This window comes from Lithobates pipiens, unplaced genomic scaffold (genome assembly GCF_037356315.1).
Source record: "Lithobates pipiens isolate NorthernLeopardFrog02 unplaced genomic scaffold, aLitPip1_a1.2 Scaffold_13, whole genome shotgun sequence".
Taxonomy (NCBI): domain Eukaryota; kingdom Metazoa; phylum Chordata; class Amphibia; order Anura; family Ranidae; genus Lithobates; species Lithobates pipiens.
This window is the reverse complement of record NW_027507718.1, coordinates 397,767,617-397,788,993: the sequence shown is the minus strand read 5'-3', so window position 1 is coordinate 397,788,993 and position 21,377 is coordinate 397,767,617. Positions and strand designations below refer to the sequence as shown.

General features: G+C 45.6%; 1 protein-coding gene across 1 annotated transcript in view; it reads left to right on the top strand.

Annotated features, from left to right (window-relative positions):
* ZDHHC2 (zDHHC palmitoyltransferase 2) overlaps nt 1-21,377 on the top strand; it is a 176,685-nt gene that overhangs the window by 128,146 nt on the left and 27,162 nt on the right. Inside the window, exons 9-11 of the mRNA XM_077477410.1 lie at nt 4,197-4,323; nt 7,031-7,123; nt 17,697-17,800. Coding sequence (XP_077333536.1) covers nt 4,197-4,323; nt 7,031-7,123; nt 17,697-17,800 — 324 coding nt within the window. The remainder of the gene's footprint in view (nt 1-4,196; nt 4,324-7,030; nt 7,124-17,696; nt 17,801-21,377) is intronic.

Genomic DNA, 21,377 nt, shown 5'->3' with positions numbered 1-21,377 from the left:
GTCTATGGTTGTTCTACTCTCTAGGTTTAATTTCTACAAGGAGCATTTTTTTTTTTTAAAGTCCATAGTGTCGGGTTAGATTCTGCCTTCTTTCTTAATCTTCATAAGAAATGGTTGAATTTAAATTGGTTGGTTTGGCACAACAGACTCTGTGCTCACATACTCTCCTTTACAATGTATGATGCTCCTTGGTTCCTTTGACTTTGAAAGCAATGCTAAAAGCCCACACTAGAGACTAGATGGCAATAATTGCTATGCTTGGCTTCACAAATAAGGAGCAGGCACATTGAAAAGCTTGCTTTGCCTCAGGCCTATTCCAGACCATTTCCAATAAATTGTTGTGTCCCACATTTGCCAGCTCAGCTGACAGAGCACAGTGCCTTCTTTTATGAGACGTCGGTGGTTCTGATGAATCACGGGCTATTTCTGTGGTTTATAGATTTCTATTTGAAAATACTGTATGTGTACCTTATGTTTCTGCTTACATAGATTGTGAGATCTGCTGATAATATTCATGATTGCTTGTGTCATTGCAGCATGAACTTTAGTTTGTTCTCTGATTGTACCCTTAACATGGCTTAATGTGTGCTTATATTATATTATCCCTCTACATTCCACGGCCACCTTCTAATCTACTCAGCTCTAGTCAGCCTACCAGATGAATATGGAGCTTTATTGAATTTGTTTCCTAATATCTAATTGTAGATAGCAGCGGCTCTCTCCCAGGACTGTTCCTTCTCATTGGCTGAAACAGCAGCGGCTCCCGCTACTGTCAATCACAGCACTGAGCCAATGAGGAGAGGGTGAGGGCAGGGCCAAGCCACACTCTGTGTGTGAATGGACACATCTAAACTGCGTATGTGTGGCTCAGATCACATTACCTGCTGACAGGCGAGGTGGACGTTAATGACAGAAAAGACCACTAGGGTTTCTTCTGTTATAATAAATCTGCCTGTCTGCAGATTTTGATTTTTATTACAAAGAGTTTACTACCACTTTAATATGATTTTCTTTAAACGTACTTTGGAGTTAAAAGACATAGACAGCGTGGCTTGGGATTGAGCCTTCAAGTGTACCACCATAGGAAGCAGCTTCCTATGGTGACACATTGAGAAGAGGAGGAGTCAGGAGCACCAGGGGGGCACCCAGCAAGAGAGGAGGATTGGGGCTGTTCTGTGCAAAACCATTGCACAGAACAGGTAAGTATGACATATTTGTTATTTAACCACTTTCAGGCCAGACTATTTTGCTGGCTTAAGACCAGACCACTTTTTGCGATTCGGCACTGCGTCAATTTAACTGACAATTGCGCTGTCGTGCAACGTGGCTCCCAAACAAAATTTACGTCCTTTTTTCCTCACAAATAGAGATTTCTTTTGGTGGTATTTGATCACCTTTGCGGTTTTTATTTTTTGCGCTATAAACAAAAAAGAGCGACAATTTTGAAAAAAAAACGCATTATTTTTTACTTTTTGCTATAATAAATATCCCCCAAAAATATATATAGAAAAAAATTTCCCTCAGTTTAGGCCGATACGTATTCTTCTACATATTTTTGGTAAAAAAAAATGCAATAAGCAGTTATTGATTGGTTTGCGCAAAAATTTATAGCGTTTACAAAATAGGGGGATAGTTTTATGGCATTTTTATTAATAATTTTTTTTTACTAGTAATGGCAGCGATTAGCGATTTTTATTGTGACTGCGACATTATGGCGGACACATCTGACATTTTTGACACATTTTTGGGACCATTGTCATTTATAAAGCAAACAATGCTATACAAATGCACTGATTCCTGTGTAAATGACACTGGCAGTAAAGGGGTTAACCAGGGGGTGGCAGTGTAGGGGTTAAGTGTGTCCTAGGGGAGTGTTGTTAACTGTGAGGGGCTGGGCTATGTCTTAGTGAACACTGATCTGTGCTCCAATCACAGGGAGCAGAGATCAGTGTCACTTGTTGCTAGGCAGAACGGGGAGATGCTGTTTATATCGGCATCTCGCCGTTCAACCTCCCCGGTATCCCCGCGGCAATCGAGTCCGCGGGACCCGCGACCGGACTCCTGGGGGTTCTGACCGGCACGTGGTGGCAGGGCGCAATTTCAACTGGACGTACCTGTATGCCAGTTTGCCTGCCCATGCCATTCTGCCGACGTATATCATCATGCACCGGTCGGGAACTGGTTAAAAAAAGAAAAAGTTAGGTTTACAATCAATCATCACAAGAAATGAATACCTGCAAGCGCTACACTTACACACTATTTAGAAGGCATGCACTTAACTAACAAGTGTCCTCCTTCCCTGGCTCTCCAGGTCCCCCTCCAGCTCCCCCGTATGGTCCCCACTCTCGCTCTGGGTCCCCCTCCAGCTCCCCCGTATGGTCCTCGCTCTTTGCGGGTCCCCCTCCAGCTCCCCCGTATGGTCCTCACTCTCTCCGGCTCCCCCATATGGTCCTCACTCTCTCCGGGTCCTCCTCCGGTCCCCCTGCCCCAGATCTGTCAGGATGGAGAGCGGAGGAAGGAGCTGGTAAATCTGTCATTTATTGGCTCCTTCCTTTTCCGAATGCACAGAGTCAGTGATCACTGATTCTATTCATTCATAACTATCACTGAGCATCGTAAACTTTGTTTACGATGCTTCAGTTTATGAATGGAGAGGAGCTTCTGTCTCCTCTCCATTCATTTCCAGTGCAGCTGAGGCTGCTGAGAAAGATACTGGGGAATCGGTGTCCTCAGTCCTTTTCTCTCTCTCAAAAGGGCAGATGTCAGGGGTCTGTTTAGACCCCTGATATCTCAACAAAGCCCCCCAACAGGGCTGATAAAAAAAAAAGAAGAAAGAAGAAGAATTATAATAAATATTTAAAGGTTAAAAACATAATAAAAAAAGAAAATTAGAAAGAAAACACTGATACCATACACCCCCCCCCCCAAAAAAAAAGCATTTATATATATATATATATATATATATATATATATATATATATATATATATATATATATATATATATATATATATATATATATAATTGTATAAAAAAAATGTATTGTAAAAAAAAAAAAAACTACTGACACAGTTCACGCCTCATCAGTGCCCATTAGTGCCTCCTCATCAGTGTCGTTCAGTGCCGTCTCATCAGTGCCACCTCTCAGTGACCATCAATGCTGCATATAAGTGCCATTGTCACATGACATTAAAAAAAAGTATCAGTAATCTGTATTGGCGAGTCTTAAAAAAGTGGTATCAGTGCAGTCCTAGTATAAGTGGTACAGCAATAGCAACAGGCAAACTTTGAGCATTTGGTAAGTACAGGTGAGGTTAAGACTTTGCACAAAGCATGCGGATTTGGAGGCAGCCCTGTCCCCGGGTGCCCACGCAACCACTGCCACGCCCTTTCTGTTGCCTCACCTGTGAGTATGGGTGGTTGATTCAAACAAATTCCGTCTATCTCTAGTTTTACTTTTTATATACAAGACCTACTCTTTGTTTGATATAATACTTTCGTTATATAGACATGCAATTTACATCAGCATGAGTGGCAAGTTAACTACGAAATGCGTCGAGCTTCAGATGCCATAAATTCTATAATCATGCAGTTTGGTAACATATTCTGTATATACTGTTTTACCTAATTTACTTGAATATCATCTCAATGTGAAATAGGCCAATGTATGAATCAATCATGATGGAAGATGCAATATGTACTACTGCTTTTGATGTATTTTACTGTGTAATATTTAATAAATTCAACAGTATTAGACCTATACAGCACATGTTTTGCCTCCAAATCCGCATGCTCCATGCAAAGTCCCAACTTCTTCTCTTGTTTCGTTTCGACAGGACTGGAGGTAATTATAACATAACTGTCCTATGCCTCATACAAAGTCCCAACCCTTTTCCCTTTACAGTACAGGTGAGGTTAATCATCTCAAATTTTAGGTGAATCATCAGCTTTACCACCTTCCATGGTCATTGCAAAGATGTCTTCTGCTTTTGTTTTATATTATAAAGAACATGGAAGGAGGAGTAAATCTTCCTATGTAACTGGAGTTCCTGATAAACAGGGGTGGGCTCACCAGTATCCAATGAGAACAATATAATCGGTTTGTATGGTGTTGTCGTTGGTGGACAGACCAATGACCTCATGCTTTTTTCTGTCTTGACTCACTGTAACGTCACATATTTCCTTCATTTCTCCTAGAGGCTTTCAGATCGCCTGTGTTCAGGCACGGCACAGATAAGAATGGATTCAGCCTTGGCTTTAGTAAGAACCTGAGACAGGTATTTGGCGATGAGAAGAAATATTGGCTGCTGCCCATATTTACAAGGTATAATAAGGTAGAATTAAGATCCAATCATGTACACATTGCTGAAATATTTCAATGTAAAGCTAAAGTAAATGTTGAGTATAGAAGGGATAGGACCTGTAAATGGTTTTCATTGTGTGAGTCTGCGCTTGGGGAAATCCATTGTTGCTGACACTGAAAGTAAGGAGTCAGTGTAATATCTATAGAGAAGAAATAACTCAGTGGGGTTTCTCTTCCAGTAGCATCTGCCAGGTTAAAATTAAAGGTTCAAAGATTAAAATTCTCTAATGCCCTGTACACACGGTCGGAAATTCTGACGGAAAAGGTCCGATCGGATTATATTGTCGGAAAATCCGATCGTGTGTGGGCTCTATTGGACTTTTTCCGTCGGAAATTCTGACAGAAAAAAAATTAAGAGCAGGATCTCCAATTTTTTCCGATCTGACTTTTTCCGATAGTTTGTAGAGAATTCCGATTGGACAAAGTGCCACGCATGCTCAGATCAAATTACAAGACCAAAGCTATTGACTACTAGCCTCAACGTAGTCCTGTCATAACTAACAAACGTCATCACTTTCCAAACGATCGGATTTTCCGACAACTTTGTCCGACCATGTATATGCAACACAAGTTTCGGACAAAATTTTGTGGTCGGAATGTCCGACCGTGTGTACAGGGCATTACTTTTGAGTGAATTTCCTCTTCCCATAATTTCTCTTGGACAGGAAGTGAGGACAAGACAAAAAACAAGAAGTCTAACAGAGGTTCTAAACCTTCCCTTCCCCTGTATATTTGCATTTAGAAAAGAAGTTTTGGCTGGAGTCCCTTTTTCATTGAGAACAATAATATCGTTGTGCTATGGTCTAAATGACATTATCGTGGTATTAAAAGGTGAAACTAAAAGCCTCATGGCCCGTTAGAACAATCATTCTCCATATTTCACAACAGTCCTGTGCAGAATATGAATATTGTTTCTTGTTTTCCAAGGAATCTATAAAACTTTTTAGAGCTGAAGAAAGGTGGTAAAGAAAAATAAGATCTTTAAGACTCCTAAGTCCTACGGCTTAAAGTAGTTGTAAACCCTTACATATACTCAGTGAAGTAACTGGCCTCTGGTCATGGTGATGCACAGAGATGGAACAGATCCTCCTACATAAGTTGTAGCTGTCTATCTGCGGTCCTCTCTCTCTCTTCAGCACTTTAAACAGCCATTTAAAGAGGAAGTAAACCCCTTCAAACCACTTTGACCTACAGGTAAGCCTAGATTAAGGCTTACCTGTAGGTCCAAGTAATATCTCCTAAGCCTATATGGTTTAGGAGATATTTGCCCGAAAATGGGCACCGCTGTCTACGGCGCGCAGGCGCAGTAAATGCGGCAAGTCCAAGAATGGATTTGCCTAATTTGTCGACTCCCGTGCGCATGCGCGGGAGTGACGTCATCGCGGCTTCGCCGAATGGTAGCGTCGGAGCTGCGAGACGCAACTCCCGTGCGCATGCGCGGGAGTGACGTCATCGCGGCTTCGCCGCTGTCATTGGTCGGAGCTGCGAGGCGCCACCAGCAAGATGGACGCGGCGGACTACAGGGATCAGCGGCGACTTCGCTGGCTCCTGTGTCAGGTAAGTGACACATAATGAGCTACTATGCGATGCATAGTAGTCCATTATGCTTTACCTTTGCAGGGAAAAAAAGAGGAAGTAAACCCATCAGGGTTTACTTCCTCTTTAAAGTGCTGAATTAATAAAACTTGTCTGAGAGTTCAATAAAAAGGGGCACAGAGCTGAAGTTACACTCTGCAGAGCTCAGTGAGGAGAGCTCTGAGAGCCGATTGGAGGGAAGGGACACACCCCTTTCACACAACACAAAGGAACAGAGCTGAGGCTGTCAGTCTTCTGGAGGTCCATCCCCGTCACCATTTTTCTCTTGGTGTCAGGAAAACTTGGCAGAATTGATTCATGTTGATAGCAGAGGAACAAAGCAGCAGACAGAAACAACACTTAGCACTCTTAATTGAGACAGATACACGCTATAGAGGGATATGCTTTGTTTATGTTTCATGTCGGAGGTTTACAACCACTTTAAGACTCCTTTTGTCTCCACATAATGTAATATAGAACCAATGTTTTAGCCTTATTGCCATCAGCCTTAGAGCAGAGTGTTCCTCTGTACTCCTATAAGCCCTTGTACACACGGTCGGAGATTCCGACAGAATGTGTCCTATCGGACCGTTTTGTCAGATAATCTGACTGTGTGTGGTCTCCATCGGAGTATCCGACGGACCAAGTTTTCCAACTTGTCCGTAAAATTTTCCGACAAAATGCTCCGATCGGACATACTCCGATCATGTGTAGCCTACTCCGACGGACAAAGTGCCACGCATGCTCAGATCAAATTCCTAGACCAAAGCTATTGGCTACTAGCCTGAATGTAGTCCCGTCCTAACGAAATAACGTCATCACGTTATGCACAATCGGATTTTCCGACAACTTTGTCCGACCGTGTGTATGCAACAGTTTCGGACAAAATCCATCGGACAAAATCCAACGGATTTGGTTGTCAGAATGTCCGACCGTGTGTACAAGGGCTAACAGTGTTTATTTGCGTTCCGAGGTAGTAAGCATTTATATTCCCTTGCATAGCAGTATCATCATTTGTATATAGATCAAATATGAATAAATATATATTACAAGTATATTATTTCAGTGCTAACATTTTTCTGCTGATTTGCAGTCTCGGTGATGGCTGCTCCTTCCCCACATGTCTGGTGAACCAAGATCCTGAGCAAGCATCCACACCTACTGGAGTCAACATAGCAACAAAAAGGTAACTGTTTGTAGCTTTAACAAGACTTAAATTGTCTTACTATGAGATTTCATGCAACCAGGGTGTTCTAGTTCTGCTCCAGGGCTGTTCAGTGCCTTCCACGAGCCCAGAGGGAATCCACCAAAAGGGCATGCATAGAAAATATACTGATCACCTAAGAACTTTCTGTTTAAGATCAACATTGTGCTCTTTGGTAAATAGGATGTATTCAACCAAAGTGCACAAATAAACTTCTCTTTTATACTTTTTGAAACTTGTTAAGCGCTTCAAGCTTGCAGATTTATGGTACCTGATTCAATGTGGTCCAAGTACAGTTTGCATGAATTATGTGTGTATAGTTGTCCTTACAAATTGCTGGCATTCTGTAAGCTGCCCCAGTATGATGTTTCGGTATGAAAGAAAAGGCTGGCAATTTATTTGCTTACTTGTATCTTGCAAAGAAAACCCAATGTAAGGTCAATCAAACTAGTCAAAGGGTTTCCAAGAATTGACATCAACTCATAGCATAGGCAAACTTTGGTGAATACATATCTATTCAATACATATGGATGTATATTATTACAGCATTGTAGTGGTTCATAGTGGTTGTGGTTTACCTTCTGTCTTTCAGTACAGATACGTCTGCTCACACTGGGCTCCATTCACAAAGCAGTATCTTACCACATCTGAGTATACGGTAAGATACCGCACAGCCTTTTTCATAGGGCCATTCACAAAAAAAAATGCTACTAAAATACTGCATGAGTTATTTTATGAAGTCATGCCGTATTTTAGTAGTGAAAACATGCTGTAATTTAACGCCTGTCAGTAGCCAGTGTATTTATTAACATTAAGAAGTAGGCGTTGTTAAGGACGCAGGTGGCCGCCCACTCCTTAACAACCACTAAAAAACATGGTTGTTAAGGAGCGGATAGCTCGTCAGCTGTCAACAGGATTTCCCACTGGCAACCTCAAGCAAAAAAAACAATTGCCAGCAATAAAATAAAATGTGAAAAAATGACATGGGCACAATTCCATACCAGGCCCTTTAAGTCTGGTAGTGACTTTGAAGGGAACCCTTGGGGTTCCACCCCCCCCAAAGCACCTTGTCTCCACCATGTTGATGGGGACAAGGGCCTCTTCCCCACAACCCTGGCCGGGGGTTGTAGGGGTCTGTGGGCGTGGGGCTTATCAGAATCTGTAAGCAAACTTTAACAAGGGGGCCCCCAAATCCTGCCTCCCATGTGAATACATAGTACCGCTACTCATTTATCCCCCAAAAATGTGTAGTATAAAAAAAGGCGTTAGACAGTTTTTGGCATGTCTTTTATTATAAGAATAAAATAAATGTCCCCCCCCAGTGTAGATTCATTCTCAATCACCCTGCCACCGCCAACCTGAATAAAGAATAAAAGAAAAGGTCCGCTCCACCAAAAGCTACCGCGGCCTGACAGTTCTTCAATAACTAAGCCATTGTGATTGATGATGGATCTACGCCGGGGGACTTTTTTTTTTTTTTTTTAATATATGACTTATCAAAAAGTCACCATGCCTTTTTTTTTTAATTGCTAGCAATTGTTTTTTTTGTTTTTTTTGTGAATTGACTTTCATTCTTGTTGTATGCGCTAATTACCAAGCAGTAGTGAATTTACATTTTCAGGATGACATGCATTATTTGGGAAAGCACATAAATACCGCATGTGATCTGGTTCAGTGAATGGAGCCCATTGACTGAAAATAATAGGGTCTTTAGGTGGTGTATTCCTATATTTCAGCAATAAAGGATTGATTGTACTGACAGAGAGAGTATCTACACATTTCTATTAGGGATGAATTATTTTTGTTGCAAAATTACCTAATTTCTCATCTGCAGAATTTTGCCAACGTTATCAGAAATTCTCTGGAGTTTTTAAGACAAAATTTGTTTGGAAAAAGGCCAAAAGTAAAAAAAAAAAAAAAACCACTTAAAGTAGTACTTATATCTTTTGTAATAAAAATATTCTAGTTGAAAGATGGTTATTGAGGAGGTAAGTAAAGCCTTGGACCGAGGGGTGGCGGTGGACGTAGTATACTTGGATTTTGCAAAAGCATTTGACTCAGTTCCCCACACATGGCTCATGTGTTAGGTAAAGTCTACAGGCTTGTAAATATCAGTTTGTAAATGGATTAAAAACCAAATTCAGAGAGTAGTGGTTAATGACTCTTACTCTGAAGCTCAATTATAGCATGCAATGCCAAGCTGCGGTTTCCAAAGCGAGCAAAGTCCTTTCTTGTACAGTATTAGGAGCGGTATGGACTCGAGAGAGAGAGATATCATTTTGCCCCTGTACAAATCATTAATAAGACCTCATCTGGAATATGCAGTTCAGTTTTGGGCACCAGTTCACAAAAAGGATATCTGGGAACTGGAGAAAGTGCAGAGAAGAGCAATCAAACTGTTAAGAGGCATAGAGGAGCTCAGCTAAGAGGAAAAATTTGAGGAACGGAATTTATTTTCTCTTGAGAAGAGGAGATTAAGGGGGGATATGATCAACATGTACAAATACATAAGTGGTCCATATAGAGAACTTGGTGTTGAGTTATTCACTTTACAGTCAACACAGAGGACACGGGGGCACTCTTTACATCTAGAGGAAAAAAGATTTAATCTCCAAAAACGGAAAGGTTTCTTCACAGTAATGCCACGTACACACGACCGTTTTTTCCATCAGTATAAACTCTGGCGGTCTTTCCAACTGAGGTTTTTTTTTTTTTTAATTCCTTTATTTATTTTCCAAAATGAAACAATTTCACATACCATAAAGAAAACTGACAGTAATTAAGATAAGAAACAGAGACAGGACGTGGATACAGTGTGGCGTAATAACAGCATTATCAAATGTCAAACAGCAGATACCAAATCCCGGGGCTGTGCACCCAGTTATATGCATAAGTGGTTATGACTATGTATTATGGCTAGCAGTGCACCGCCCCGGGGGGAACCATCCGACCGTTATCCTAGCAACCTCCCACCGCCAGTTGAGTCACCAGGACTATACTGTAGTAGACTCACTGATGCCTGTCACGGAGAACCGTCCCACAACCAGCTAGGCCCAGCCGTGTGGTGCAACTGATGAGTTATGAAAAGTAGGATATTCAAAGTATCTGGATGGGCCGGCCTAGGGCAGGGGGGAGTCGGGTAAAGGAAAAGGGAACAAGGGGAGTGGAAAAGCAGGACGGTAGGGATGGGAGAGAAAAACAGAGAAGTAGAGCAAAGCAAAGTGGAGTGGTGGTGCCTCCTGATCAGAGGACGATTTACACTACAAAGACTAATCAGGTAGAGCAACCTCGCGGAGGTAGGCTTCCGTGTAGATGTAGTGTTGCCATGGTCGCCATGTCTCCCGGAAGGTCTCCTCCCCCCCACGCAGAGTGGCAGTAAGATCTTCCATGTTTCTGATTTCATTCACCTTGGCATACCACAGGGATTTAGTTGGCGGAATCTCCGATCTCCAGCACAAGGGAATGCATGCCTTGGCGGCGTTCAAGAGATGAATGGTAAGAGAAGCTTTGTACTTCTTTATGGATCGCTTAGAGAGGTGCAGTAGACAAGCCACGGGGTCTCCCTCCAGGGCAACACCAGTCAGGTGCTCGATCGTGCGTGCCACCTCCGCCCAGTAGGGTTTAATTTTGGGGCAGTCCCAAAAAATGTGCAGCATCGTCCCCTCCCCCACATTGCAACGCCAACATAGACTGGGGACCTGCGGGAAGAAACGGCGTAGAGAGGTGGGCACCCTATACCAACGGGTCAAGATTTTATAGCAGGATTCCTGGACCCTAGTGGCAATAGAGGACTTCTGGGCGAAGTAAAGGATCTTCTCTCGCTGTGAGCCATTAAATTGGACGCCTAAGTGCAGCTCCCATTTAGTGAGAAAAGGGGGGATGAACCCTTCAGCCGAAGAGATCAGTGAGGAGTAAATCAGAGATAAGCAATGGCGAGTCGGTTCCCTGCGGTAGCAGATGCGCTCCAGCTCCGTGAGCGGGCGCGATATGCCAGGCGTCCTTGCACATCTGCGCAGGAAATTGCGGAGTTGGAGACTGCTCCAGAAGTCCAATGGGGGGTCTAAGGCGGACAGCCTTGCTTCTAGTGCAAGTTTGCCGTCCGGATCCAAGAAGTCGTAAAAATGAGACCGCCCCGTTGATGCCAACCACCCAAAGGCGGGGTTCAGCCTGCCAGGCGGAAAGTCAGATTACCCAAAATTGGCACCATGGGGGAAGGCATCGGGGAGATCGAGGAATGTCGGAGGGCGTCCCTGATCACCCGTAGGGTACTGCCTAGCGTAGGATGGTCATTTAAGTCCTTCGGTAACGGGGTAGCGACCCACGGCCAGCACCTGGCCATACCCTCAGAATCTTCCAGTTCCATCGCCACCCACTGCTTGGCCTCCGCATGGCAGTACCAGTCGACCAGTCTAGTAAGGTGGGCCACCCTGTAATACGCCTTGATGTCTGGGAGACCGACTCCTCCCCTGTGCTTAGCCATATGGAGGATCTGCAGTCTGATACGTGGTTTTTGATGGGACCAAATGAAGTCACGAAACAGCGAGTCAACTCGCTTGAAGAAAGACGGAGGGAGACGGATGGGGAGGGCTTGTAACAAATATAATATCCTAGGCAATACGGTCATCTTAATGGCGTTGCAGCGGCCGAACCAGGTTAAAGTGAGAGAATGCCATTGGTGAAGATCGGATTTGAGTCGGAGAAGGAGTGGAGCAAAGTTCGCCTGGTACAAGTTAGAGGGATCCGCACTGATGTCGACACCCAAGTAATGAATAGTATCGGTCGCCCAGTGCAGCTGATGGGCCGCGCGCAAGCGGCCGACAATGGCCTTGTCTACGGTAATGTTCAGGAGGGATGATTTAGTCAAATTAATCGAAAACAATTTTAGAAAAATTAATCGAGGGCTCCATAGTACTGCAGGGACTGGAGAAGGTTGGGGAGTGAATTCAGAGGATCTGTTAGGAAAAAGATTAGGTCATCCGCGAAAGCGGCCACCTTGTGGGATCCAGAGGATTTATGAAAACCCGCAATGCCAGGGTCTTCCCGAATCCTGCACAGAAGGGGTTCCAGCGAGAGTATAAAAATCAGCGGGGACAGGGGACAACCCTGTCGAGTGCCGTTACGGATGCCAAAGAAACCGGACCTCGTTTCATTCACTTTGTCCGCAGCCGTGGGATGAGAGTAGAGGGAAAGGATCCACCCAAGCATCGAGGGACGAAGACCTATGTGTTCCAGGGTGGCCTGTATAAATGACCAATCCACGCGGTCAAAAGCCTTCTCCGCGTCAGTGGACAGCAGGAGAAGGGGTCGTGCCGAAGACCTGGCTGCGTGAACTAGGTTCACCACCCGAATGGTGTTATCCCGGGGTTCCCGATGTGGGACAAAACCCGCTTGGTCCCTGTGAATCAGAGCCGGTATATGTGGGAGCAGTCTATTGGCCAATATCTTGGCGAACAATTTAAGGTCGGTGTTCAGGAGGGCTATCGGGCGGTAACTGCCGCACTGAAGTGGATCCTTCCCCTCTTTAGGAATGAGGGATATGTAGGCTCGCAGTGTGTCTATCGGAAAGGAATTACCATCCGTAATCGAGTTGAGAGCCGAGACCAACGGATGTGAAAGCGTCTCAAAAAATGTTTTATAGTAGGTTGGGGTGAAGCCGTCAGGGCCAGGGGCCTTCTTCGGCTTTGAGCTAGCCAGCGCAGCCCCCAACTCCGCGGTCGTGATAGGCTCCTCCAGTTCCACCTGAACCTCAGCCGAGAGTGAGGGCATGCCGGACGTGGCCACATAGGACTGCGGGGTAAACCCACCTGCGAAGTCGGAAGCAGCCGAATGTGGCCTGTCCAAATTGTAAAGGCCTTCAAAAAACTATCGGAACTCCGATGCTATGCCAGAAGATGTTGTCGCTTTTTGGCCAGTAGAGGTCAGGATATGAGGAATGTAAGTTTTGGTGCGGGGACCTCGCAGAGCCCTAGCTAGCATGGTGCCGGGTTTATTGCTGAATTCATACATCGAACGGTGAGCCCAGGCCAATTTTTGCTTTGTTTTATGGAACATAAGTAAGCGAAGCTCTTCGCGTGCTTTAAGAAGTTCCTGATGGGTGGACCGCGCAAGACTGGCTTTGTGGGCACATTCTAAAGAGCGAATCAGGGCAAGTAGCTCATCCACACGACGTGTACTCTCCCGTTTTAACCGAGCCCCTATTCGGATTAAGGTGCCCCTTACCACCGTCTTGTGAGCCTCCCACACCGTCAGGGGGTTGGCAACTGAGGCCACGTTTACAGAGAAGTACTCCCGTATCGAGGCCAAGACCTCTGCGCGGATCTCCTCCATTTGCAACAGGGCCTCGTTTAGTCTCCACGACGGGGGGGTCTAAGTTACAGGGCCCAACTGAAGTGTCAGATGGATCGGAGCATGGTCCGAGAAGGAGATAACATCGATGGCAGTCGAAACTACCCGAGGTAAATCCTTGTGGGATAGCAACAAGTAGTCTAACCGCGTGTAAGAGTGATGAACTTGGGAAAAATAGGAATAATCTCGGTCCTGCGGATGTAGTAAACGCCAGGGATCCACCAAGCGTAGGGTATGTAGATCCGCTTTCATCCGCTTAAGACGGGCGTATGAGAGATGGGAGGCGCCACGAGAAGCATCCAGTAAAGGGTCCATAGCAAAATTGAGGTCACCCCCAAAGATGAGTATACCCTCCGAAAACTCTAACAGTTGGGGCAGCAACTTCCGTAGAAATTGCGGATGGTCGACATTAGGGAAATAGACATTGGCGAAAGTGACCTGCACATCGCACACCCTTCCCTTTAGAAGGAGGAAACGGCCCTGGGAGTCTACCCGCTGTGCCTCATAAACCCACGGTAGCGACTTGGCCAGGAGGATGCTAACCCCCTTGGACTTGGAGATAGGCGATATGCTGTGGTATGCCGTCGGGAAGGCCCCGTTCGTCAATTTCGGAATACGCTCACCATGGAAATGCGTTTCCTGTAGGAAGGCAACGTGAGTTCTACTCTTGCGCAAGCTAGTCAGGAGCTGCGAGCGCTTTTCCGGGACGTTAAGGCCACGCGCATTGAGGGAGGTGACCTTCAGGAGACCCATAGTGCCGTCAAATGAGGCAGCGACCGCTGTGTAACGGGCAAAAAGGATGGCACGACCTCGCCAAAGACCTCACCAAGAGGCACCACCACCTAGGGGAGGGGGAGTAGAGGAAGAGAGGGAGGGAAGGAGAGAGGTAAGGAGGGGGGGGTAGGAGGGGAGAGGGAGGGAGGGGTAGAAAGGAATAGGAAGGATGGGGAAAGCTGATTACTAAGTGCTATAGCTCAATAAACCCCCGCTAAGCACCGGCAGTGCCCAGGCAGGGAGTCGCCCTAATTGGGGGTGGACAACAGAACTAATGTAGCTACAGACTAAACAACGATATAACAGATAAATATAAGCAAATGCAAAAAACATGTCAGGAGATGCACAGGATGAGAGCAACGAGAACCATATGAGAAACAGTAAGATAAAGAGAGGACGTGTGCCAACATTTTATCCAGCTAAACAAAAGGAGAGAACCGTGGTGACTGAGATCAAGTGCCCGTGTTGCGAGCGAGCAGGACAGGCCCCTCCCACATGACCCACAACCATCATCGAGACAGACCCAGAACCTCTCCGCCCCACCCATCAGATGCCAGGGCCAGAGCGCGGCCCCCTCCGTGATGTCCACACTCACTATACACGGGGAAGCTATAGGGTCACGGACTTAAGAACATGTCTGGATACGGAAACATAACACCGTCAGTCATCCCGCAGAGGGCCCATCCGCCCAACCAGCCCCACCACCCCCCACCACGGGGAGGTCGGCGCCACAAGCCCCGCAAGACGAGGGGGGGGAGGGCACGGCCCAGCGGATACACCCATGACCGATACAACAGTCCCCCCCACCCCCCCAAATAGACATGAGCATCCAGACAGGGGGTACAGAACAAGGGGTGCCACCCAAAGCAAGAGGCCCGTCCCCCCCCCCCCGGCCCGCCGGGCAAAACACCCATCCCCTATCATGGAGAATTGCAGGCCGAGAGAGGACGGGGTGCCCATGCACGAAAGCCAGCACCGGCCCATCTGAAATAACAAACAAAGTACATTGAGGGAGAGAGACATACAGCTCCCCAGACAGAGTTCTTGGTAGGTCGAGGGGGTCCGCCACATCCTGGGGCATGGTGAACTTGACAGTCAGGAGAGCTTGGGTAGATGGGGTCCTGAGAGAGGGCCAGGATGTTGCAGGCAGGCCATCAAGAGGGGATAAGGCAAAGTCTTACCAGTCCACGAGGTCGACATCACGTTCACGCCTCAGAGGATGTTGGATGTGGCCTGGTGACCTCTCGATTCGGTGCACGGGAACGAGACCGCCGCACCCGCTGTCGCCTGGGCAAGGGTGGGCCAGATGAATCCTGAGTAAGTAGATAGTCAAACCAGTTCGGAACAGTGATGGCCGCCCTGTCGATGAAACCGAACAAATCAGGTAGTTGGTCAGGCGAGTAAAGATGAAACTCCGCACCATGTTTCCGAACAATCAAGTGGAAGGGATGGCCCCAACGGTACGTGGCGTCGGCTTCCCGTATCAAATCCAGCAGCGGCCTCAACATTCCCCGCATGACACGGGTTTGCCTGGAGACATCAGGGAAGATTCGTACGGAGGCACCGTTGAAGTCAATCGCGCCCTTTTTCCAGGCCAGGCGCAGGATCTCCTCCTTAATGGTGAAAAAATGCACCCTGCAGAGGACATCCAGCGGGTAGTCCAGAGGAGCCGAGGGCGCTGATGCTGTAGGGGGAGCCCTGGGGCCCGGCACACGGTGGACCCTGTCCAATTCCAGCGTCGCGGTAGGTGGCTTGTCAAGGACCTGGTTCAGGAAGGCGTAACAGTGGAGCGGAGATCTGGGCCCGCTGTGGCCTCGGGGATACCTCGGAGGCGCAGATTGTTGCGCCTACTTCTGTTCTCGCCATCGTCCAGGTGTAGCTGGACATCCACAAGATGGCGGTGGAAAGCCCTGTGTTCAGTCTCCAGGGAGGTGAGGCGGGCCTCGGTGGAGGCATTGGAGTGTTCGATGACATTAACCCTCTCCTCCACTGTATCAACTTGCTGCTTGAGGTCATGTAGTTCCCTCGTGAGGGCATTAACTATGGAAGCCGCCATGGCGTTTAAGTCCTGTTTGGTAGGCAGGCCGGAGACCATCTCCCTAAGGGATCCCTCTGAGAGGCCACTCACCTCCCCTGCATGCTCAGTGTGCGGCAGCGAGTCCGTGGCCGGGATAGATGGGGACTGAATAGGAGAGTGTGCCCTGGGAACAAGAGGGGGGAAGTCCTCCTCCGATGTTGCGGCCCCCGCTGCAGCTCCCTTCTTACTTGTGTTAGCAACGCTCGTCCGGGGGGCTCGCGGCGGCGCCATCTTGGTCCGCGCGGCCGGCGAGGAGATCGGGTCCTGCCGCAGAAAGTATTGCGTAATTTCGGGTCCCCTCCGATCCTCCGTTGCCAGCGGGTGTTTGCGGTCCCCTGGCATGTGAAGATGGCTCGTCTACGTGCGTACTGCGGGCGATTCTCGGCTCGGTCCCGTGCAGAGCTCCTGTCTGTGCTTCCTTACGCCGCCATAGCTAAGCCACGCCCCCTTTCCAACTGAGTTTTGACGGAATTCCGCTGAAACGGACTTGCCTACACACGATCACACCAAAGACTTTGTTTAGAACGCAATGACGTACGACGGGACTAGAAAAAGGAAGTTCAATAGCCAGTAGCCAGTTGCTGCCCTTGCGTCATTTACGGCCCGTCAGAATAGCATACAGATGTTTTCCCTATCGGAATTCATTCCGTTGGAAAAATTTAAAACTATGTCCATCAGAATTTTTGAAAAAAAAGTCAGATGAAGCCCACACACGATTGCAATATCCGATGAAATGATTCCGTTGGACCTTTTCTGCCAGAAAGTCCGGCCATGTGTACGCGGCATTAGAGTTGTGAAAATGTAGAATAGACTCCCTCCGGAGGTGGTTCTGGCCAGCTCAGTAGATTGCTTTAAAAAAAGGCCTGGATTATTTCCTAAATGTACATATATGTATAATATAACTGGGTACAAACATTTATGGGTAAAGTTGATCCGGGGAAAATCTGATTGCCTCTGGGGGGATCAGGTAGGCATCTTTTCCCCTGCTGTAGCAAATTGGATCATGCTTTGCTGGGGGTTTTTCTCCTTCCTCTGGATCAACTGTAGGTGAAGGATTGTGTATATGGGATTGTATTTTTTATTTATTTTTTGGTTGAACTAGATGGACTTGTGTCTTTTTTTCAACCCGACTAACTATGTAATTATGTAGATGTCATGGATAAATTGTACGTGTTGTTTAGTTTCGTAAGAATAGCAGCTATGATGAGAAAAATAGTAAATATATATTTTGTCTAAGAAACTCCTTTCTCTGTCATTCACAGCAAGTGTATCTTCTGTCTGTAAAATATTTTAGTCTGTATTACTCTTTGTTGATTTTCAGGTATCTATGTTTAATGTCTGTTTCCTGTTTTGTACCAGTATTGAAAATCATCCATTCCCAGCCAAACCTTTGCGTGAATCTCAGAGCCATCTTCTGACTGACACCCAGTCCTGGACTGACAACAACTGCAGCGATGAGAAGGGTAACTCAGGAACATGTCCTATTGATTGAATTTGGTGTTCTGTTAATAAACGCTATTACTATTGATTTATTTGGCTGCAACATCTTTCAAAGCATGTACAGTGAGAGAACACAAATAATACATTATAGCAAACACATAAACAAGAAGCCTGGTTGAAAAAGCCACATAAACAAGAAGCCTGGCAGAAAAAGCTCTAAAACAGGGTTCCCCCTAGTGGTTAATATTGACCCCATCCCAAGGGTTGATTATATTATCAAAGAGCCCTTAAAATGGCAGAGGGTCAAATATGTGTCAGTAAATGTCTGGGGGTTAATAGGTACCCAATTAGAGTCAAATAATCTTTTAAGGTCTCCACCAGTTCTTAGTCCCGAAAGTAAGGAGGCTAGTTCAGAGACAGTGTTATCCAGGGTTGGATGGTCAGCCGTCAGTGGCCTTGAGTTGTGTTTGTTAGCTGTGTGTTGATACTGGCCTCATTTACCAGCATGTTTTGTGTATCTATATCTGTGACGTTTCACCCTCTCCTTTCTGAGAAGGACATACATACGTGTTCACTTCGTATACTGGGTGTACTGCCCCATCTCAAATGCTGTTGGAGAGCCAGAAAGGGCACCCACCTTAAAGTGTAAGTCCATGCTAATACTAAAATCCCTGCATCTATAGACACCCATGATCTAACATTAATCTAGCTAGCCCTGTAAAGGAGAAATCAGTATACATACCTTTTTTGAAGGCGATCCGACCCGATCTCCATTGACGGAAGCTCTGCAGAGAACACGGCCTAAAAAACTTCTGTGAAATGAATGGGAAGTGACGTCACCCATAGAGTTCCTTTGGGGCCTCCATTGTCGGACGTGTCCTCTGCACCCACCTACACAACGAAGTTGCGGCTGACAGCTCAGCGTGGGATCTGGTCGGGGCGCCTGCAGAAAAAAGTAAGTATACAAATTTTTTCTTTACAGGGCTAGATAGGTTAGTGTTAGATTGAGGGTGTCTATAGATGCAGGGATTTTCATTTTAGCATGGACTTTCACTTTAAGTTCACTTTTTTTTCCCTAAATTCTAGTTTCCTTGTGTACCAATGTAGCATTAATGTACCTCTTTTGCAAAAAAGAAAAAGCTTTCTTTTGTCCTAGACCAGGCTTTACCTCAGTGTCCACTTTGTTGTATTAAAATGTCTCCATTGCCTCCTGGATAGGTATTAGGATGGGGAAACCAGACACAGGAAGGAGCTCACCAGCTGACCTCATTAACACACACCCTGCACCTACATTCCCATTCCTGGAGATCACTTCCATCCACCTCTGCAAGTTCATGCTTTTCCAATGCAATCACCATTCACTGTTCTCACTAAACACACAGCCATCGATTCTTTCTACCTTTCATTCAACTTGCAGAGATTGTTCATTTGGCAGAGTGTGCAGCAGCTGAGTGCTCAGATAACAGCCTATGTGCAGTAGAGCTGTATTACTGAAAAACAGAAGTGTCTCCCTGGAAGTCTGTAAAGCTCACCATACACTACACTATAATATCTGATTGTATAATCTCCTAGATCTTTTATCAACTATGTGGTGCAAAAGCCTGCCTTATTGGATACTAAGTGATTGGATAGATGTTGTGTCCTCCTACTATATAGTTTTGGTAAATCTAAAGGAGATTGTACAGAGATTGTACAATCAGATTGTATAGTGTATGGCCACCTTCATACACCTAAAATAAACTAGTCATACTTTTGGCCATTCATTGTAAACGGCACCCTAAACACAGAAGCAAAAACACATTTTGCCATGTGAAAAAAACAAGCAACAAACGCAGCAGAACGTGTAGTAAAATGTGCAAACCACAACGTGCCTGAATGTCCCATGAGCCATGAGCTACTTTGCCACGTGTAGGGCAGCTGCAAAGTCGAAATCAATGGGCTGCCCTATACATGTTGTGGGAAAAATTAGCCCAAAAATGTGCACCCCATTACACTAGGTGTGAATGGGACCTAAAAGTGAAATGGGTGTGTTTACACAAGAACAATGAGGCTCCATTCACATCTCTGCATTTCCGAACACACAGCAAACCACATCGCACATGCTATGTCATTTAAGGTTATTGGAAGATTCCAAGCGTGGGTAGCAGTTGTGCGTCTGCTATGCGACAAATGTGCTGCACATGAATCAAAAAGCATGGTAAAAAATGCACCGCGCTCTGCTCCAAAAATAGTTACGTTGGAACCAGTTGACTTTCGTTATATGTATGTACCGCTGTCTGTTCAACAGAAGCCGGTCTGACGACTGGTTTCCGTTGAATGGTCATGCTGGAAAACCAGTATTCGATCAGCGCTTGCAGCCAATGGCTGCAAGTGCTGATCTGTGTATTCTGATGGCGGGGAGCCTCGGCTGTCAGAATACAGACACAGCAGGAGAGACTCCTATATCAATGTCACTTGTGTTCATGCAGGGATCTGTGAGTTATTTTTTTGTTTAACCTGCTGGTTGAATGAAAAAAAAACTCATCCTGTATACCCAGCTTTAATCATAGAACAAGAGATATGAAGCAATAGCAGTGTATATACACATTATCTTTCATTTCTCACTTGAAACGTAAAGGTAAAGAGTCCTTTTTCATACACATTCTGGCTTCAGCTGGCATAGTTAACATATAAACCCTTAAATATACCCCCCAACGGAAACCAACAATTGTTGATCATAAGTTAACATTGCATGATATAATTAGGGTAATATGTACAGAAAATACGCTTAACAAAAAACCAAGGAAGTCAAATAGATAGGCTAGGTTTCCACTATTGCGACTTAAAAGTCGAGCGATTTTGCCACGATTTTAATGCTACTTGAAGCAATGCCTGTGTATTCCTGAGGCCTATGGTACTCAAGTCGCATCAAAGTGTGACCAAAGTAGTGCAGGGACTACTTTGAGGTTGCTGTGACTTGAAGTCGCACAGATATGAATGGTACTCATTGAAAATCATGGGGTACGAGTTTTCATGCGACTTTGCAGTTCCAAGTCGCATGACAAGTCGCACTAGTGGAAACGTAGCCAAAGTGACATTTTACCAGATTCTCCTACAGATACAAGTGTTTAGACAAGGGATCAGCAAGTTCCTCAGCTCATCAACCCCTTTATGTCATTTCAGATTGTTAGTTGACCACCAAACATTTTAATATATAATAATATTATGAGTAATAATAATAATATTCTTGTACATTTTGTTAACACTTCCTTTTGGTATTAGCAGCTGCTCTTTTGGCTGTTTCAATGCAGTATTTTTAGTAAATGCACAGTAATCAGTTGCTTGGCACCACTCCTATGGTTCTGGGTGACCTCACTGGCTTTCCAACAGTTTGAGGTGGGTGTACTCTATGGCTCTCCAACAAAAAGTAAGGCGGTGGGTGAATGAAACCGTACCGCTGTTCTGGAAAGCTGAAATAAATGTTATTATTCTAGCACATCAGGGAGCACTCCACCCCAGCACCTCTTTCTGACATATTTCATCCACACTGAGGTTTTATCGTAGAATATGAGGATCCCTCCTCCTCCTAATTTACTTTTCTTTCTCTTTCCCTTACTCTTC